We start from the raw sequence: 22665 nt of genomic DNA on the forward strand, positions 1-22665 counted from the left end.
TGCAGGGGCCCCCAAACTATATTTCCTATATTTTTGCTGCCACCCAGCTTGTGGTAAAACTAGGAGCCTGAACTTCAGCCTGACTGGGAATGCCAGTTTAAATCTCGGGTTAAAAAAAAAAAAAAAAAAAAATTACACATCACAGAATTCTGGAGCTTCCAGTAGTACCTGACAGCAGATTCCAGATCACAGTCACTTTCTAGGTCAAGGAATAATGCAATCCGATCTCGGTTTTCAGAGACAACACACTCCCACCGAACTGAAAACCTTTTAAGTGAGGCCTGGCAACATACCCGTGACTAAGAACTAATTCTTGTCCATTAGGTTGCCCATTTTTCAAAGCTTACCAAGTTTTTCAGGTCACAACGGTTGACCCTATACTAATCAGAAAGGGTACCAGTGAGGTTGTGTTATTTACCCTGAGAACGAGATGTTTGAGTTCGTCGTCAGGCAGGAACGAAGGCTTGTAATTGGCTTCAGCAAAAGAGCTGGTGGCACCTGAATGAGATCGGGGGGGGTGTGGTTAGGCAACTGAAACCAAAGTGAACATGGTGCAGAATTCACAAGCGTTCCTGCAATTGTGTGGCAAAGACAAAGAATGAACATCACATTTATTTCAATTTAATAAGTTTGAGACAGTTAAACAAAGATTACTGTGCCACAAAATATTTGACAATAAGTAGGTGAACTTTATTGTTTTACTTTAGTATTAATAGATTACCTACCAACCTTATACATCAAAAAATATAGTTTTTCCCCACTTTCAATAGCAATAAACTTCACGCGGATGTACCTTTCAGTGATTTCAAGTGCTGAACAGCCATTCGCAACACGGTCAGCTTGTCTAATTTCCGAGACATCGGGTTGCAGGGGGGGATCATGGCTGATAGCTCATCTATAAGGTTATTCATTTTATCTCTCCTCCTCTTCTCGATTTGGCTATGCGGTTCTCTAAATGATTGCAAAAATGAAGATAAGTATATTACTTTAGTTTTAACTGCAGAATGCAATTTATTTTGTATTCGTATTGATATATTTTTAGTATTCCAGTGTTTTTGATTAAATGAACAAATCAAGAATGTCACACACTATTCCCAAGCCAAATCCCATTCATTTGTAGAAATACTTTACCTAAAACACTTCACTTTTACATGCTGGTCATCCCCTTCATCTCTTTAAAAAGAAAGAAAAAAAGATGGTCACGTCTTTTGAAGGAAATCCATTTTCTCAAACAAAATTCTATATATGTAGAGTGATAAGCCTGTAAGTGTTTTAATTAAATTATCAGACTGGTCTGTAAATACAAAAAGGGGACTGCAAAAGATGGAGAAAGGGATTGCCAACCCAATAATAAATATACAAACATGATTATTTTCTTAAACAGTATTCAATGGATTGGACACAACAATTAAACACTATTTAAATATAAAAAATAGACAAAATATCCATTCTAAGAAATACCTGTCTTGGTCATCCTCCATATCGACATCGAGAGCATCCCTATAAAAAGCAAACAATGTTCAGAAGAGCAGCTTAATAAAATAGATGCTTTATGCTTTCTGGACATATGAAAGTATATGGTTTGGGTATATTTTTAAATAACCATGCAATAATGTAATGTCTCGGTTTCATTAGCAAATATTTCAAACTATGTAGGAATCTTCTGAAGCCCCACAGATGACAAGGATGAGGGAAAATAGTTTTTACCAATTCATAGACCTTTTTTAATTCATGCCCACAAAATGTTTAGGTGTGCACATAAATGCTTAAGGTTTTTAATTTGTAGGCATAGTTTAGGAAATGATGTCCACCAATTTATCTTTTTTCCCTTAGCCGTCTACTGCTGAAGACAAAGATGGAGGAGGAGTGGAGTACTCACTGGTTCTCAATGCTGCCCTTACGTTTCCTGGGTAAATCCATGGCAGACATAACGGAGCCTGAGGTCATGGCAGCGGCTGATGTTGGAGGGATTAAACTGGAGAAAGACACAGAGAGACCTTGGCTTTCTTCAACCAATGCATCCTCTGGACAAGAAAAATAAAGAACACTAGTCATTTACTTGTTGGCGATTAATGGGGTGGGCTCTTGATTGTTTTAATGGAAAAGATAGTGTTAACTGTGTTGGATATGAAGGTTGTTAACTGTGTACAAAGAGGATGTATATTTGGGCACATTTTTCCCCCTCATCATCTCCCATTGTACATATATATGCACAAACATACACTAACCTATTTCCGGAGTCTCTATTATTAGTTTGTGGAAATCAACATCACTCGAAATCAACTGCATGAATAAAACAACCAAATTCATGCTGCTGTCTGGTTTACACAGAGTTACACACTTACTTTTCAAGTCAGGGTTTTTAACTAGTGCTTTCTAGGTTAATGAGAGAGCTCTAATTCTGGTTGGCCTAAAAACATGTACTGTAAGTTACAATAGCAGGTCACTGGAACCTGAATTGCGTGTATACGGCAGGATTAAGAAAAAAAACATTAATGTTAATTGGCGGAGATCACAGGTCTAACTAAATGGGGGGAGAAAATGGCACAGCCAGCTAATAGCACAGTACATCCCAGTTAAAAGATTTCCACGTGAATCCCGCTACAAAAACCTAAAGTGTCAGAAGAAAGTTTATATTCTTTTACTAAAAAGTTTATAATTAGGAAGTTTAGCAGCGTTCCTAATTAAATGATGATGATGATACTGTACCAGTGCAATAAACAGCCCGTAGTGTGACCCTTTTCTTAAGACCCTGAATGATACACAAGATCTTACTACATAACAGATGCGTTAGTGTGTGCTTGTTGTTTTCTCAACATTAAGCGTACTTATTTAAGAGCTTGATTTCATAGTGAGCGTCACCTTTTGCAGTGGGATTCACACTGCTGCTCCAGATAACCAACTTTGGTCAATTTTCTTTCAATTATAACTCTACTTCAACTTCAAATGAGACAGCATCTAAACCTGTCATTCATTAAACACATAAAAGGTCTGGCGTCAGAAAATGTAATACTGGATGTAATACTTGTGAACCAGCTATTCTTTCAAAGCTCCACATTTTATTAAAAACTAGGCTTTCAGCTGTAGTAGTTATTCAATTGCTCTACTTTGTCCCCACTTTGAAAATCCATAATCGCCCTTTACAGTTACATAAGCTGGCCGTTTACTTATAGAAGGAATTGTGTCCACGTTCGGTGAAAAAAACAGATTAACAGATTTATTATTAACCTTTACAAACTGTTCTTTCACTTTTTTCATAGCGCATTGAAACAGCTCCAAAATGTGACTTAATCACTTTGGTGGGCACTTTAGAAATTAACACACGTGTATAGGCAGCCAGAGAAGGAGAGAAAAGGCAAGGTGTAACAATAAGAACTTATAACAGATCTCTCTTTCTACCTATACCAGAAGTTTTTAACATAATTGATAGTCTGCTCAAATCAAAAGAACATAATTTCTGACCAATTTGCCTTCCTCCAGAAGACGTGACTTGCACAGAGCATTAAGACATCTTCTTTAAGCTTGCAGTCAAAGTGTTGTACATCGCAAGCTAGAAAGTGCTGGGGGAACATCCTTTATGATGTTTTGACGTGATGTAAACCTTTTTCCTCCTAAGTAAGAGATCAGTAAGTCTTACAGTTTAAGAGTTAAACATACTTCACCCTTAAGTACATTAAATCAACTAGAGATTTTCACTTTAATCCTGACACTTCCACACAAGTCATCATTTAAAGAAGGATCTTGCTGTAAAGGATTACGTCTCCTAGTTGCATTTATGCCGGATTCCATTTACAAGCAAAACTAAAGCGATTACATTGTGCACCTCAAAATTCACTTCCTGGATCAAATGGTATAAGCAAGGACTGTGTTTCTAAGATGGCAAATTAGAACTATTTGCCTATCAGTATCAGTCACAGCTACTGGTGGTGAGAATTACAACACAACCCTCTTTGGCAACAACAAAATGGTTGATTCCAGGAATACATCCTTCTATGTCCATACTAATGCAAGCTGGAAATAAATCTTTACATAGAAAACTATAATAGGTGTTTTGAACATTATAAATCAATGTTTGCATTCATGCACAGGTGTTGTAGGGCAGTGCAAACCAATTTAAATAAAAACAAATCTTCTGAATCTGCAGGGCACATACTAATACTGCCAATTCCCAAACTCCCTTTTGAACACAGAGCTCTAGGACCATATGTGTGTGTGTGTGTGTTTGTTTTTTTAAGATATCGTACAACACTGTACTGCTTCTGTGCCCTACAAAACAGGGTCATGTAGCTTAAAGGACAATAGCAAAAGGATTTCAGCAGCACAGTTCCTATTTTTAACCGTGCTCTAAAGACCCACTGACCTAAATAATACTCTACACATCAGCAACCTGATTTTTAATACCATGTCGTAAGGTTAAGAACTAGAGCAGATTACAGGATCTTAGCTTTGAGAATGTGATTACCCCTTAAACACTGTAATTTGCCAAAATATTAATTAATTAATTATTTTGTGTCACTGACTCGACAAGCTTCATGAGAATATAAGCAGCCTACTGATGTAAAGAATTAAGAACAAAAAGGGATTTTAACCATAAAAGCTTTTTCTTGATGTGTGCAATCAGGACAAGGGTAGGTGCAACAGTCAGAACCAGACCATGTAGAAACTTAAAATAAAATCGACAGTAGACAGTAACTTAAATATATTTATATTATATTATATTTTTTTACACATACGATAGTTAGGAAGTCACATGGAAATGACTGACATGCTATGATAATATATATTGTCACAAAATAAACTATTACTTATGCCAGATCATTCTGACTTTTGATACCATGTAAAAACATTGGTGTCCATCCTTAAATGTCATTTATCGGTGTACAGCTGATTGTAGAGTTTAATGTTAATAAGAAAAACATGCCCTTAGTGCAGATAAAAGGGAAAGATTTACAAATTTGAGCTATGGTAATAACATTGTAGCTTAAAACATGTGGTATCAGATCAAATCAAATAAAGGAAAATTGAAATCTGGTATCTGATATTCATAAAATATCAATACATGTATTTAAAGTATAAATACATTTGGAAGAAGAAAAAAAAGCCAAATCATTTATCAATTAGTGTATATAAGAAGATAATCGTTTTAATGTTAAATTAAAAAGTTCCATCTGAAGCAACAATTAGGTATCGAGGATTAACCTACTTGACCAACCACTAATTTGTTCAGAAAACCAGAGCACAGCGGCATCAGTCAAAACTGGAAAGGCACCAAAAAGGGGATATTGGAGATGTCAATTACTTCCATAGCACAGATTATTCCTCTCTGCTCATTTCATCCTGCAGGTATACTGACATAATTAACATCTGAACATGCAAGTTTTTGCAACGAATCATGTTCAGATAAATCGGTGGGTTATGCCCCACTTAAGTCACATTCAATTTGGTTTAACCTTGACAATTGTGAGGGAACTTGACTGAAACTGAGATTAAGCAGTTCATTGTGTCCATCAAAGTGTTGCTCTAAAGAGACCCTTCTAAGCATCTTAAGATGGATTTACATGTGCATGATTGAAGTGAGCCAAATGTTGCGGAAAGCCAGAAAATTCCCTTCAGTGTATTTATACACAATAGGTGACTGCAAAGCTTCTTCTTTCCACATCACCCACTTTTCCTAAGTCCTGTGTTTATGAATCCATCTTTAATTGGGAATTTCTTGCTTCAAGTGCAAAGTCCATTTGAGTTTGGAAAAGCAAAATAGTTAAATGTGTTAAACATTCCCTAATGTGATTTTAGAATTTGAAGCAAAACAATTTAATATGTTCTTGGTACATCTTTGATCTCTCTAAATTGCCCTGTGGGCGTCTGTCGCCCAGCGATGGACTGGCATCCCGTCCTGGGTTTATACCTGCCTTGCGCCCTATGCCTGCCGGGATCAGCTCCAGCTTCCCCGCGACCCTCATCAGGATAAGCGGTTTTGAAGATGGATAGATGGATGGATGGATGGATACATCTTTGATGTAATTTTGATCAAAATCAAAATCTATCACTGCATCATTTCCCCAACTATAAACATCAAAATAGCTTTATTTTCACAAAACAGGACATAAGAAGAATATATTGTCCAATTAACTGCACAACAATATAATTGTCAGATTTTAAAATACACACCAAGTCTCTCTCTCTCCATTACAAGTCAGAAATAGGTCTTGAATCTGCCAAATACATTAAGTTATCATCCTTAATTTTCTAAATTAGCTGCAGTATTCTTTGAATTATTTTGACCTACATTTCTCATATATATGTCAAGGTTCCCAAGTAGTCATGATGTAAGTAGCACATTTGTATTTATTAAACTGCATTGAGCCTCCAAGAGTCCTAGTTACCACAACAACAACAAAAAAATCCACTTAACTATGTGGACACATTCTAGCCAGTCACATTCAAAAAGTTATATAAAATGTAATCTATTCAGGTCATACAAATTGCCAAATGTTTCATGCTTTCTTTTTTTTATGAAGGCCGTTTTACTTTGATTAATTGATGCCACTAGATGTCACTAGCCACTTCAGTCTAAGACCTAGGATTTAAAATTGAAGCTTCTCTCAAACTGTGCCTTGCCAGTGCACAAGATTAGTTAATGTTAATGGACTATTTTATAATTAAAAATGTAAGAATAATACAAATCACAGCTCTTCCATTTTATAATCACATGTAACAAAGTGTTGACTTCATTAATGTATATTCATCAGGTATCTCATGCATGTTGAATTTGCTGTAGTAAACGCTAATTACCATGCTCCAGCACGGATATGATTACCAGAAGAGCCCATCCCTTTGAAAGTCAAATGGGATATACTAAAACTCCAGGATCCCAGTTGGTCACTCACATGATAAATGGGTGACAGAATGATAGCGTACTATAGGAAATCTAAATTGTCAAACACATTTGGCAAGGACAAGCATACTGAAAACAAAACAAAATCATTGAACAGCAGCAAAGCAAAAACTAAAAAGAAAATTTAAACAAAAACAAAAAAAATCGGTCTGCAAAGCCGTGGTCTCTGCCAAAAATAGAAAGATTTACTTCCCACAGAGCCACATTGAAACTGGCTAGATGAAAAGTCCTACATAGAAAGTCAAATCCCAATTTACAGTACTGTGCAAAAGTTTTAGGCAGGTGTGAATAAATGCCGTAAAGTAAGAATGCTTTCAAAAATAGACGTTAATAGATTATATTTATCAATTAACTAAATGCAAAGTGAGTGAACAGAAGAAAAATCTACATCAAATCAATATTTGGTGTGACCACCCTTTGCCTTCAAAAAAGCACAATTCTTCTAGGTACACTTGCACAGTTTTTGAAGGAACTCGGCATGTAGGTTGGCCCAAACATCTTGGAGAACTAACCACAGTTCTTCTGTGGATTTAGGCAGCCTCAGTTGCTTCTCTCTCTTCATGCAATCACAGACACACTTGATGATGTTGAGATCAGGGCTCTGTGGGGGCCATACCATCACCTCCAGGACTCCTTGTTCTTCTTTACACTGAAGATAATTCTTAATGACTGTTGGTGCATGTTTGGCGTCGTTGCTGCAGAATAAATTTGGGGGCCAATCAGATGCCTCTCTGATAGCATTGCATGATGGATAAGTATCTGCCTGTAATTCTCAGAATTGAGGAGACCATTAATTCTGACCAAATCCCCAACTCCGCAAGAAATGCAGCCCCAAACTTGCAAGGAATGTCCACCATGCTTCACTATTGCCTGCAGACACTCATTCGTGTACCGCTCTCCAGCCCTTCAGCGAACAAACTGCCTTCTGCTACAGCCAAATATTTCAAATTTTGACTCATCAGTCCAGAGCACCTGCTGCCATTTTTCTGCACCCCAGTTTCTGTGTGTTCATGCATAGTTGAGTCGCTTGGCCTTGCCACGTCAGAGGTATGGCTTTTTGGGCGCAAGTCTTCCATGAAGGCCATTTCTGACCAGACTTCTCCGGACAGTAGATGGGTGTACCAGGGTCCCACTGTTTCCTGCCAATTCTGAGCTGATGGCACTGCTAGACATTTTCCGATTGCGAAGGGAAGTAAGCATGATGTGTCTTTCATCTGCTGCAGTAAGTTTCCTTGGCCAACCACTGCGGCTACAGTCCTCAACATTGCCCGTTTCTTCGTGCTTCTTCAACAGAGCTTGGACAGCACATCTGGAAACCCCTGTATGCCTTGAAATTTCTGCGTGGGAGAGACCTTGCTGATGCAGTGTAACTACCTTGTGTCTTGTTGCTGCACTCAGTCTTGCCATGGTGTATGACTTTTGACAGTAAACTGTCTTCTGCAACCTCACCTTGTTAGCTGAGTTTGGCTGTTCCTCACCCAATTTTATTCCTCCTACACAGCTGCTTCTGTTTCAGTTAATGATTGTGTTTCAACCTACATATTGAATTGATGATCATTAGCACCTGTTTGGTATAATTGTTTAATCATACACCTGACTATATGCCTATAAAATGCCTGACTTTGTGCAAGTGTTCTGATGTTGTTTTGAAGGCAAAGGGTGGTCACACCAAATATGGATTTGATTTAGAGTTTTCCACTCACTTTGCATTTAGTTAATTGATGAATATAATTTATTAACGTCTATTTTTGAAAGCATTTTTACTTCACAGCATTTTTTTATGGAAACCGAGAAGTGCAAAAGCAAATCAAACTCGTTAACAGGACGTTGCAGCAACCACAGAAGAGAAAGGGATGGTAACATTTGAAACACGTCAGCAGCGTTCAGAAGAAGGCGTTGCTGCAACCAGGAGAGGGGCGGTAACTTTGAAAAAACGCCAGCAACAAGTGGAGAGAAAGGGGTTGAAACATCTGAAACATGACAGCGGCATTGAAAACAACAGCGACATTTAGAAAACGCGTGGCGGAAATAGCTGAGGCGGAAATAGGATTGTGTAGCGGAAATGGGATTATGTGGCGGCAAAGACATATTCCAAGACGCTCGCCTAGTTTCCCATTTCTGCTATTGTGACACATCGCTCTCGGTGTTTGTGGACAATCTCTGCTATGTTTAGGGTTACCATGGCTCCAAAAATCGGAGGACGTGAGACCGAACGGGATTGGGACTAAATTGAACTACATTCATGTGTAAATTAACCATTTAACTAAAATGAATAATGGTGCTATTGCCATCAACAGCAATTAATGTTATTATACGAATAATTAAATGCAACCGGTTGCTACTTACTTTCTATTTTGTTAATATTTAATTAGCCAGTATGTAAATACGATCAAAGCAACATCCCTGTGTTCTGTAGCAATTCCACCACAGGATTAATCTAAGCAAATGTTTAGCTAATTTAAGTTATAGGTAAATATACTTTTCAGTTTAGGTGGAATTTGGAAATCCTGTTCTGTCTCAAAGCGTCCCTATACAATTATCTGGAGCCATATGGTAGCCCTAGTTACTGATGTATTTAATTGCAGAGCTGTATCCTGGTAATGGGCTATTAGCTTAATAATACTCTTGAATAAGTGTTTATTATTTATTTAGTTAAATGGTTAATTTACACATTAATGTAGTTCAATTTAGTCCCAATCCCATTCGGTCTCGTTTCCTCCGATTAATGCTGGGTCACACTACACGATTTTAAGACCGATTTGAGCCCGATTTGGCCCTCACGACAGATCGGCCCTGATCGTCACAAGCAGCTGGTCGAGCGCGTCCCGCCGCCGATGGCCGTGCAGTGAGAGACGTGCTGATGCGTCGCTGCCCTCCGATCTGATCGTAAGCTCGTCGGAGCCGCTACGACTTTATTAAACATGATTAATATTTACTCGTGATCAGCAGCCAATGAGAGCTGAGCTGACTGAAGAAGATAAAAGAAACAGAATAATAAACATGACAGGAGAGTAAGATTTTCATACGTATTTATTAAAATACTTCAAATACCAATGGTTGTTTCGGCGCAGGTTATTTTAAAATACTCTAATATAGGAAAATAATATTTTCAAATACCAATTAGTATCTGTAATTGACCAGGTCTGCGCTAAATATCGACCCTACAATGCGCTGCTCACTCTGTGGGATGGATAGAGCCTGTGTGTTGCTCAGCTGCAGCTCTCACGGCCATGTCTTCACACTCATCCTCTTTTCTCTCTTTGTGTGTTTGTCCGACACACGAACAAGAACAGCAACATCAGTATGTGGCCGTGTTCTTGTTGCGCAGATTTTGCACAGATCTGCAGAAATCCACTGATCCCATTGGTGGAGCAGCGCACAACAGCGCTACACAGACGTGACCTGTGCACGTCCGTGTTTATTTTTTCTCTGTGCGGTTCACTATGTTTCTGCGAGGTGTGGGGTGTGGAGGATGTGACGCAGATTCACGACACGTGTTTCAGATCAGTGCAGTGTGTGTCCTGGGCTGAAGCGCTCGGGTGTGTGCGCTCCTTCACGACGCAAAATACATAAATTCGGTGCAAAAAATTGGTTAAGTGTGAGCTGCGCACTGTTCACAAAATCGGGTCGGATTGTAGAAATCGTGTAGTGTGACCCCAGCATAATCTGGAGCCATGGTGACCCTAAACATAGCAGAAATTATCCACAAACACCGAGAGCGATGTGTCAAAATGGCAGAAATGGGAAGGCGAGCGTCTTGGAATATGTCTTTGCCGCCACAGAATCCTATTTCCGCACAGCTATTTCCGTCACAGGACCCTGTTTTTCTAAATGTCGCTGCTGTTTCTCTGGGATGTGTCGCTGTTGTTTTCAATGCCGCTGTCATGTTTCAGATGTTTCAACCCCTTTCTCTCCACTTGTTGCTGGCGTTTTTTCAAAGTTACCGCCCCTCTCCTGGTTGCAGCAACGCCTTCTTCTGAACGCTGCTGACGTGTTTCAAATGTTACCATCGCTTTCTCTTCTGTGGTTGCTGCAACGTCCTGTTAACGAGTTTGAGTTGATTTTGCACGTCTCGGTTTCCGTATTTTTGCACACCTGCCTAAAACTTTTGCACAGTACTGTACATTTTTCATATATATTTTGTTTGCTTGTTTAATTACAGGTGCAGTGGATCTTTGAGTTGTCAACAGCATGAGAACAGCATGATGACATGTCAAGTGATCAGGGCACTGGCAAAGGGACAATGCATTAAGCTCTCTGAGAGAGAAGGCCCTAGAGTTCCTGAACCTTCCAAAGAACTCATTGCATTAACAGTTCAGCATTAACACATGTAACTTAATGACCAGTCTCTAGAATTATTTTTTGCTAGGTGTTAAAAAGGTTCACATGGAAGAAGAGAAAATAAATAAACCTGGACAATCTGTTTCCCAATTAAATAGTGTAGCTGAATTTAAGACTGAGATTGAGGGGACAGAAAAATAATATTTTTTCCCTACTGGACGTTTGGAGGTTTATTTATTTTTAATAAGACATGTTCTGCATTTGGTGAGCATAATTAGTGAAAACAATGACTGATAAAACTGACTACACCTTGACTTGATCCGATTGCACCAACTTTGTGCATGCTACCAAGCTGCAAAATAGTACGGTGAAATCTGCTGACTCTATAAAAAGACACCAAGCAAACTCCAAGGTCATTGTTCCAGATTACTAATTAATCTGATTACTAATCCCCACATAATGAAGACTAAACAAAATTACATGTTTTGTTTTTTTTGTGGTTCCTTTAAAACCATTTATAGATGACCAGTCTTTGCCTCAAAACATGTCAGCCCTAGCCTGTGGGTGGTGGACCACTTCATGTTGAGTGGAGAATAAATGGGGGCTTTATGAGATGGAATTGCTGAACAGATTAAATATACCTGAAATCTTCAGAGTGAGCCTGAATGTGTATATGTCGGGTATTATGCGATTATTGCATTGCAGGAAACACAATCAGTGCAGCGTTTTGCGCCACAGACAAGTTTTGACATTTGCCTATAAAAATCCAATCAACAAATGTTTTCTAAATGAAATAAGAGACCTTAAGCAGTACCTTCTCAGTATTCTACATAGATGTGAGAACATAATATGTGCCACTGACAAAATATACTTTGTGAGGCAGTTTAAATGGAATCCTATGTACAACCAATGTATATGACCACAGCACAACTAATATCATCAAAATATGTGCAATGTTAAATCAAATTCAAGCATAAATTACACAGAATTAAGAAATCAAATCAACTTGGTTATGCAGAAATGGATTCAACAGCTGCGGAGTTCCAAAATTCCCCAATGACCAGTAGATGTCACTGTGATACTACACGAACTAAAGAAAATAAGCACGGGACTGTTATCACATCAGAATGATTGTCCAAATTGCATTGATTGATATAGATACAAGAGCATGCTCCATGTTGACATACAGAAATAACACTGTGTAACACTTTTTTTTTGTTTTTTTTTTGTTTGGTAGTAAGTGTTATTTCAAAATTGCTTATGCCTCAGAAGTATAGAAAATAGCTATTATTCCCCACAAACTTTGCTTTTGTGACCAGGACACTGATATTTTGATTCCAATGAGAAAATGAGCAAATTTGTGTCTTTTCGTTCACATAAAGTCACAAAAAAAACATATGAATCCAAATTAACATGTATTTATACTAAAGTAATACAAAAATGACTACAAAAGATTTAGAAGTGAGTAGTTTTTCGAGATTATACTACAGACACAAATTTGCCCATTTTCTTATTGGAAATAGGTACATTTCAAAATATCACTGTGCTGGTCACAAAAGCTAAGTTTGTGGGGAATAATAGCCATTTTCTATACTTTTGAGTCATAAGAAATTAGGAAATAATACTTACTACCCAGGAACAATAATTGTGTTACATAGTGTAATCTGGCTGAAGCAGATATCCATTAGGTTGCTGTAATTGGTGCATCAAAAAGGTTTGCCACACATTAAAAACACTAGCAATAGATTCTATTTTTAGCCCAGTTCTGCATTACAAAATAATACAATAATGCATTGCTGTGATCTGGAACAGTAGAGTTCAGTTCGTCCCCTAGAGCTAAGGTACAGCTAAGTCACAGGGCAGCTTTAATAAGAAGCCGACTGATTGCCTTCAGTACTGATGGTTACATTATGTGCAAAAATGACAAGTATATCTTTCAAGTTCCCATAGATATAGGTAAGTGGTTTGCATGGTTTTCATTAAAAAAATTATTCAAATTGAAGGTGTGTGTCCAATGAGAATTGTTTTTTTCCTGCTGCACAAATCAGTCACTATTTTGACTAAAAATCTTATTTGTTGAATGTTTTCATTCCAACTTAAAGTTCAAATATGCAAATAATGTGGTCTGTTAGATAGGGATAACTGCAAAACATGAGTGGTTGTAAATGTAAAGTTACATGTTGCATGTACATCAACTACCTCCAAATTATTTCAATTAAGGAAATAATTTTAAATCCTTTAAATGTACGCTTAAATAAAACAAAATAAAAATATAAAAATGCAAAAACACAGTTACAGCTAAGGATGTAAATAATTCAGGCCTTAATCCCTAGCCTATAGTAACTATGACAACTGCCAGCTCTACAAAACATACATCATATAATCATTCCTCCCTTGAGAGGATTCTCTTAATTAACACCGCATTTGAAAAGAGACTACATCACCCCTGTAAACTTTGTAGGGTAAAATGCTTCCTGTTTCTTCACTGTAAGCATAAAACAAACCCAGGGTTGTACTCCACCTATTATATGTTCTATAGCACTTTTAACATCAGAGAACACACCCCTGCTGCATCAAAAGCAAGCTGGCATCTTTAAATGGAATGCATTAGTGAAATTTAAGAACTTCTCAAGTATGAGAACCTGAAAGGAACAATTACAAGCCTGCCACTTATGCTACTGTACACGCATGTGTTGAGGTATAAAACTGTCATATTTTCCACAAGCAACAACTTGCGCTTCAAAACAAAGTCCAAGACAAAAACATAACAGGATACCACGTGACTATATACTTGCCAAACAAGACTGAAGTGTCTTCACTAATACCAGTATGGAATTTTTGGGCTAAGGCTAAAAAAACCCTTATGCAGCCAAGCCTTGCAGTTTCTTTTGTTTGGTTCAAAACCTCATTACTGTTACAGTAAAAGTGCTTTCTGTATCACTGCCACTATTCACTTTGTTAAGTGTGACACAGCAGATAAATAATCATGAAGGAATTTTGAGTCACATAAGAAGTATATTTTGATTGAGGTGCAGAATTTACCTGCAATCACGTTAACAAAACTAAAATCTTGTTAATGTTTCCACAGGTGTTACAAAAGTGGCAAGTTCATTTCAGGAATACATTTGGTTAATATTCCAGATAAGTGTGCAACCACTGATGAAGTTTAATACAAAAAGCAGTGGGTGGAAATGGTACCGAATGCTAATCAGTTCTATTTAGTACCTGCTGTTCCGCAATGACTAACAATTCATCTTGTGCACAATTCGCATCTTTTTAAACTGCAGATTGTGACCAATTACTTTTATGTAGACATATCCTACTTGGTTTAGACTAGAGTAAACAATAAGTTAGTTCAAGTTTTTCTTGTTGCAGAAGAGAATTAAAAACACTCCAACAACCATAATTTCCAGAGCTATAAGTAGAAATCAATCAAAGCTATACATGACACAAACAGCAAACCAAAAACCCTAAATGGGAATATAAACTAAATATGGATTTCAATTTTAACACTCAAATATTATTAATGAAAGTTACATGTTAACAAAGCAAATTTCTACTGTTAAGGTACAGTACATAAGTCTCTTCCACCTTTCAATTCAATGTTGTTAACTGGCTTTTAACTGTAATTACACAACCAAACATAATTTGTTTTGGAAAATAATTTTGATTTGGTATAAACAATTAGCTCAACTCTGGGGAATAATACATAAATTAAAAGCTAGCTATTGTGGTACTTGAGGTCCAATGACTACTGTGAAAGTTGCCACTTATGATGTAGGCTGAAAATAGAATCATTCAGTTTCTAATTGTATCTGGCACTGAGTAGAGTTTTAGTCACTTATCTGCATTGTTTTTCTCAGACAGGCATAACCACTGCTCAAGCACAAAATATTCTATAAAATGACTAATAAATCATACATTTTATATAATAAGTATATAAGTAGAGAAAACAGTCAATACTTTAAGGTTTTTGAAGATGTTTTCAGTCCTCATTGAACACATTTTAAAACAAATGCTTTTATAATCAATATATATATTTTTTAATCATTATATATATACAGTGGGGGAAAAAAGTATTTGATCCCCTGCTGATTTTGTACGTTTGCCCACTGAGAAAGAAATCATCAGTCTATAATTTTAATGGTAGGTGTATTTTAACAGTGAGAGACAGAATAACAATAAAAAAATCCAGAAAAACGCATTTCAAAAAAGATTGATTTGCATGTTAATGAGTATTTGACCCCTTCGACTTAGTACTTGGTGGCAAAACACAGAGGTCAGACGTTTCTTGTAGTTGGCCACCAGGTTTGCACACATCTCAGGAGGGATTTTGTCCCACTCCTCTTTGCAGATCCTCTCCAAGTCATTAAGGTTTCGAGGCTGACGTTTGGCAACTCGAACCTTCAGCTCCCTTCACAGATTTTCTATGGGATTAAGGTCTGGAGACTGGCTAGGCCACTCCAGGACCTTAATGTGCTTCTTCTTGAGCCACTCCTTTGTTGCCTTGGCTGTGTGTTTTGGGTCTTTGTCATCCTGGAATACCCATCCACGACCCATTTTCAATGCCCTGGTTGAGGAAAGGAGGTTCTCACCCAAGATTTGACGGTACATGGCCACATCCATCATCCCTTTGATGCGGTGCAGTTGTCCTGTCCCCTTAGCAGAAAAACACCCCCAAAGCATAATGTTTCCACCTCCATGTTTGACGGAAGGGATGGTGTTCTTGGGGTCATTCCTCCTCCTCCAATCACGGCGAGTTGAGTTGATGACAAAGAGCTTGATTTTGGTCTCATCTGACCACAACACTTTCACCCAGTTCTCCTCTGAATCATTCAGATGTTCATTGGCAAACTTCAGACGGGCCTGTACATGTGCTTTCTTGAGCAGGGGGACCTTGCGGGCGCTGCAGGATTTCAGTCCTTCATGGCGTAGTGTGTTACCAATTGTTTTCTTGGTGACTATGGTCCCAGCTGCCTTGAGATCATTAACAAGATCCTCCCGTGTAGTTCTGGGCTGATTCCTCACCGTTCACATGATCATTGAAACTCCACGAGGTGAGATCTTGCATGGAGCCCCAGACCGAGGGAGACTGACAGTTATTTTGTGTTTCTTCCATTTGCGAATGATTGCACCAACTGTTGTCACCTTCTCACCAAGCTGCTTGGCGATGGTCTTGTAGCCCATTCCAGCCTTGTGTAGGTCTACAATCTTGTCCCTGACATCCTTGGACAGCTCTTTGTTCTTGGCCATGATGGAGAGTTTGGATTCTGATTGATTGATTGCTTCTGTGGACAGGTGTCTTTTATACAGGTAAAGAGCTGAGATTAGGAGCACTCCCTTTAAGAGAGTGCTCCTAATCTCAGCTCGTTACCTGTATAAAAGACACCTGGGAGCCAGAAATCTTGCTGGTTGATAGGGGATCAAATACTTATTTCCCTCATTAACATGCAAATCAATTCATAACTTTTTTGAAATGCGTTTTTCTGGATTTTTTTGTTGTTTTTCTGTCTCTCACTGTTAAAATACACCTACCATTAAAATTATAGACTGATCATTTCTTTGTCAGTGGGCAAACGTACAAAATCAGCAGGGGATCAAATACTTTTTTCCCCTCACTGTATATATATATATATATATACACATATACACATATATACACACACACACATACACATCTTAAAACATGAACGTGGGTTTAAGTTTATGTATATGATAAACGTTTAAATAAAATAGAAGTAGTGAAAGCATTAGGCCTATTATTATTGTGGTTACACTTTATAATAAAGTGCTGTGATTCCTCATCAATTAATATATGAATACCACAGGATAAACGCATACATACATCATGCGCTTCATCTGAATTCTGATGTTAATAACATGTATAACAGGGTTAAGGTTAGGGAAAGTACGGGTTCATGTGCTCAACATCAGAACTCAGATGATGCTCATGATGTGCAACTCCTGTGGTATTCATATATTAATGCATGATTAATTAATTAATGCACCTTATTATAAAGTGTTACCATTATTATTATGTAATTAAATAATGTAAACTGTAATTAAGGGTTGCCTGAAGAAATACAATAAATGTTCCATCTGACAGTTTTGAGAAAAAAAAAAGCCAAATCCAACAGCTGCTGCGAAAGCGAAAGGCATCGCAATTATTGCAGGTTCCTCAATCGCCACTTCCAGTGAAGCCGGTAATAGTGCAAATGTCCGCACTTTTGAGCCAATCTGCGCTACTCCAATTTTCCTCTGATTCGGCAGTTTTAAGGTTTATCCCAAATATCTATTCGGGGAGTAAACATTTTGTTAAATATGTATCAAATAAGGGTAAAAGCATTATGCATAAATTAAACCCCTATAGCAAAAGTTGCTTTAAGGAAGCTAACTGTATGACATCAGAATAAAAGATAATTGAAGATAATTTTGATGCAGATGTTTAAAGTGGTCTCTTTTTGGCAACAAGCCATATCTGAAAATTATACATTGCTTGTGGGCAAATCATTTCAATCAAGTTCAAAAAGCTTATCCACAAATGGCACCAAAATTAAAATTCAGCACAGATCTAGGCTTTAATTTCACTAAAGCAAGAACAATCTGCAACATTCTTGGAAAAACTACAGTAATGGACTTCAGATATAAAAAATGGCATGTGTCTACATCTCAAGAAAATGGTGCCTGTGAAATTGTAACAATAGGTTAATAACATTTATTTAATAACGTCTGATGTTAATTAGCAGAGGGAACAGCAGTGTATTAAACGGATTATCTGGTAATTAACAAAAATACACCAGTTAAAACTACATTATCTATCAAAATGGTGGCTTGATCAGGCAGAGGGAAGTGGTAAATGATTTATGGAAAAATACTAATAAATTAATGTGTCCCAATAATCTGACATTACTATCCATACAATTTGTTGTGTTCCATTCTCAAGTGTAAATTCATTAAACCTGAAAAATTGTTTCACATTTTAACAATTTGGTCATTTGTCTTGACTATAGAAAGAACCATAACATCTTCAAAATTAATATTTTCTGTAACATTGTATAGATAAAGTTTATAAACTGTCAAAACACATACATTTTAAAATTGCATTCAGTTCAAGTAATACATATTTAATGTTATATACAATAATGACTTTGTAATATACCTGCATATATATGTAAAAGTGTGCCATTAGGATCTGACTGACTATGTGACTTTATTAATTAATATATTCTTAGGTAGTAACTTAAAATATCCTTATACGTATTCAGAAATAGCCCACACAAAATTTGTGAGTTTTAAATCCCAACACAGTCCTTGAATGGAAAAATGCATCATATAATATAGCTGCTTGTTTGACCTACATATTATATAACCTCCAAACAGTCACGTTCCGTTTGTGCATTATGTACACAGACCAAGAAAGCTCCGATTTACTTTCAGAGCCTAGATGTATATTTTTATTTTCGTTAAACAAAGTGTCATTTACAACAAATAGACTAGTTCCTGTAAAAAGGTGGGGAGTCCAAATATATAGGAGAATGCAGTATTTTGTGATAAATCAGTCATCCCAAAAGAATAAACTGTGTTCACATGAATTACTTTAGAATACATATGCAATTCGTAATACAAAAAAGGAATATATTACTTTTACAGTTAAAATGCCGAGTACCATTCATAAACTACTTGACCTACTTATAGGAACTCATTCATATTATGGTTACACAACCTCTGTATCATTAGCTCACGTTTGACATGTATCGACCAAAGATCAGTATCAAGGTATAAAAATGAAACCAACTTTGTTCCCCTAACTGTATATAAAACACTTATATTGTTAGAACATACCATAAGTTACAGTAGTAGAATTACATATTTCCAAAAGTTACTGTATTTTGTATCCATTTCCAATAATACATCAAGGACAGGAATTTCAAACGCAATCAAAATAAAAACGTTGATGCATAGATTTATTCCTTAACCTTAATCTCCGAAGACAAATGTAAAAATCGCCATAATCTAAAATGTCACATAAAACATTATCCTAAAAGTAAAAACTGCCTGTACTTTAAAATGAAGTCATGTCCTTTAAAAGTCCTGTAAAAGTTACACTGGCGAAAATTAGTTCCCCTTATTCTATGGAAAATCGGAATAATTGTAAACAAAAACCTATTATTAATAATATAGAAAACATCAATCACGGTCTAGAAATGTTAATTTAGACCCAACTTTCCTTATACCGCTTTAAATCAAAGGTTTTGCAGAGCCAGGCAGTATAAGCCTGGAGAATTTGGTCTACTAAACTACTGACCTAGTTTCGGAGGAACACAAAGTCTAAAGCCAAGCAATGCATCAGCAGCTCCCCCTCTCCTCCACCCAGCGCCCGGCAGCGGGACAAACAGCCAGGCGGCCGAGTAGGGGAAGGCGTCCGCGGGCCCTGGATTCTCCCGTGTCCGCCTCGCTAGCAACACTACCTGTCCGCTCTCCGGTCGCTCTATCACCGCCGCCAGCCGCTGCATTCCCCACCGACATGGCTGGAACCGGTCTGCCGGGGCCCAGGGCTGCAATGCATGAGGAGGAAGTGGTGGTGGTTGTTGTGGTAAAGAGAGGAGTTGGGGGAGGAGGGGGTGTGCGCTGTATAATTGAGTTTCTTTTTTTTTTTCTCCTACGAAGGCTGGGGGAGGGGGACACAGAAACGTGCGAGGAGAGCAGACGGTATAATCAGGACACGAGATTGAACTCCGGGAAAACTCGGAAGGAGAACAAGCTGTACCTCCCGCGCCTCCTCCGTCCCTCCCTCCGTCCGTCCTTCCGTCCTTCTGTCCCTACGGCGCCTTCACCGAGAGCAGCCGAGGGAGCCGCTCGGCAGTTCCCGCGATACGGAGGCAGAGCCGGTGCGGGGTAGGGTCATCCGAGGGAAACGGACCCTAGACGGACGGAGAGCTAGGCAAGGCTAGGTTTGTGTCACAAGCGATCACAGTAAATGGTCGGGTAAAATAGCAATAAGTAGGTTACAGTGCAAAAACAAATCGGCTCCATCTGATGCCGTACACTTAGCAGTTATCGGTGTGCACAGTGAAGTCTTCCTCGTCACGATACAATCACAGATCAGTTAATTGGGTCCATCATAGAGGAACTTATTAAATATTATACAGACTACTTGAACTCGTTATGTCCTCGACTGAGAAATGCGATGTAGCCCACTTTCTGTATGTATAACAGCGGTGTACAAAACAAAATACGCCGTAGTATAGCCGACAAGCCTTGCATTCTAGAATCAGATTCATTTTAATTTTAATATAATTATTTTGATTGGATGTCTTGATTTCAATGTTAAAATAAAGAGATGGCTTATTAAATACGAATATTGGATGAATACATTGTCATTGGATTGCTTTTAGATTAACTGACCACGGCTGTCAGTAGACCACTACTGGTGCTAGATTTCACCCATGGATACAATGTAAAATGTAAACACTATACGGAAACTTTTACTTTATTTCTTATCAATTTTACAGTTGTACTGTCGTTAGATCTCACTTGAGACAATTCTAGATATTTAAGGACCAAAGCTCTCTAGCCTATACGACAAAACAGGACGGGAACATACTACGCTCATTAAAACAAGAGGACAAGTTACTAGAAATAACATTTGTAGGGCACATTTAATTTGTACAGTCAATATATACTGTGACGAGGAGGCGATCCGGAATAGTAAATAGATACATTCTTCGATATTTGTGTACGTATTGGCTTTTTTTTCCCAGCAAAGTAACACTTCCCCTTTTCTGAGGATGAACCACCTGCATTGTAAAGCTAGGATTTGAAACCTTGAGTTATGGGTAAAACGCTCTATGGCCAGCATAGGTTTAGTTTGAGACACTATAAAGATGGTCAAATTCATAATCTGGATCAATAGTCATTTTTGCTGTTCATCTGTAATTTGCAAAATCTTTAGTCTCGCATTTCAAACGTATATAACAGCGATAGGATGAATGTCGGGTTTTTACCATTTAAATTACATTGTTTTTTCTTAACGTTTAGGTTACTATAAGGTTCTGGTTACACCCAATTAAATGGCATACAAATGCCAGGGCACAAACCATTGTATACTCGTTGAAAATAAATACACACACAACCTTGCATAATAGTCTTACCCATATCATCACCGTTTTTCGTGTAAATATTAATAAATAAATGTTTTTTACATGCCACAAATCTATTGCAGTAATGTGGTTCTCAAATTTCCTAAACCTAACATTTGTTATTAGTCATTGTAATATTTTGCTATAACACATTTCGAGCATTGCACATTTAACTTTCAACAATTGAAAGTTACACTTGCAGATCAAATATGTGCTGAAAAGATTTCAGATTAGGATTCTGAATCTTTGAAGGAAACTAATTTTATTTAATTAATAGCATATATTAATTACGGAAGCATAGTACAAAAAAACTAGAATAAAGCCTTCATTCAATTCCTTTTTCAAACGTGTATGGATTGCATTTTGTTATGCAACTGACTGAATTGACTGTTGAAAATATTCAGTTGGCCCCAAACCCAAAGGTTAACAATAGACTGTCAGTTTCAATAGTTGTTTGTTTGTACCATAAAATTACTGATTTCAAAACCACACCCATATCACTTAAAAGGAATGCCAGGAATGTTCAGGCTGGCCAGCTCATAGAATTTTTGCTGGCAAATCGGAGTACTCTTCAAATGATTTTTAATCAACTGTGTTTGCATCATATCAAGATTATCACATGTATTTTATTCTTTAAATGTACAGGACCCTTTTATACAACAAATGTAATTGCACAATTTAACAGAAAATGTTTTAATCTAGAACTTTAAACTTACCTGATATCCAGATTGTCATGTATATAGTTAAAGCCCACTGTGGTCTATATTCATATAGTTTATATGTTAATAAATTAGAAAAATATAACATTTAATATACATACGTTTGCTGAAACCATTAATTATACAAGGTTTCAGGCAATTTAAACCTACTTTATTATGTAGTCTCAATTATTTAAAGCACAGAGCTTGTAATATGAACAACTATGCCATCAGACCTATTCTTCCTCCAATACAGTTAGTTTTATATGTCTTAAGCATCAGTTTCTAATGATGGGGAATAAGTGTTAGATATTGATCGATAAAGCGAGGCACTTGTTCACTGAAGGGCATTCAGGCGTTTGACAAATGATTAAACAAACCAGTCAGTCAGTCTCTCAAGCAGCAATTAAGAGATCACAGATTGACAAATTCCGCTAATACTAGGAGCATTGATATGGTTCAACCTAGAAAGAAGGGAAACAAGTGTCCTACCATGTCTGTTTAAAGATATTGTTTGGTTTATGTTTTTGATACAGAGAATCATTACTTTTAAAGCAAAACAAACTAATTAATATTCCAACCTTATATTTTGTCTGGATACACAGACAAAATCAACCAACAACAACACAGGGACGTACACTCACTTTCATGG

At 37.4% G+C, this 22665-nt stretch overlaps 1 protein-coding gene across 5 annotated transcripts in view; it reads right to left on the reverse strand.

Moving 5' to 3' along the window:
• The window catches only part of bmal2 (basic helix-loop-helix ARNT like 2), a 32042-nt gene extending 12123 nt beyond the window's left edge, over positions 1-19919 (reverse strand). For 2 of the 5 annotated variants that reach the window (XM_066705440.1, XM_066705444.1), the window contains exons 1-6: positions 19645-19917; positions 1880-2024; positions 1462-1500; positions 1132-1173; positions 794-951; positions 419-498 (exon numbers count right to left, since the gene is read on the reverse strand). In XM_066705440.1, coding sequence (XP_066561537.1) covers positions 419-498; positions 794-951; positions 1132-1173; positions 1462-1500; positions 1880-2024; positions 19645-19702 — 522 coding nt within the window. In that variant the 5' untranslated portion in view covers positions 19703-19917. Of the gene's footprint in view, positions 1-418; positions 499-793; positions 952-1131; positions 1174-1461; positions 1501-1879; positions 2025-19481; positions 19578-19644 lie in introns of those variants that run through there. The other 3 variants (XM_066705441.1, XM_066705443.1, XM_066705442.1) reach the window with 3 other exon arrangements.
• Positions 19920-22665: the final 2746 nt, after the last annotated feature.

Source organism: Amia ocellicauda, chromosome 5, assembly GCF_036373705.1.
Source record: "Amia ocellicauda isolate fAmiCal2 chromosome 5, fAmiCal2.hap1, whole genome shotgun sequence".
Classification (NCBI taxonomy): Eukaryota; Metazoa; Chordata; class Actinopteri; order Amiiformes; family Amiidae; genus Amia; species Amia ocellicauda.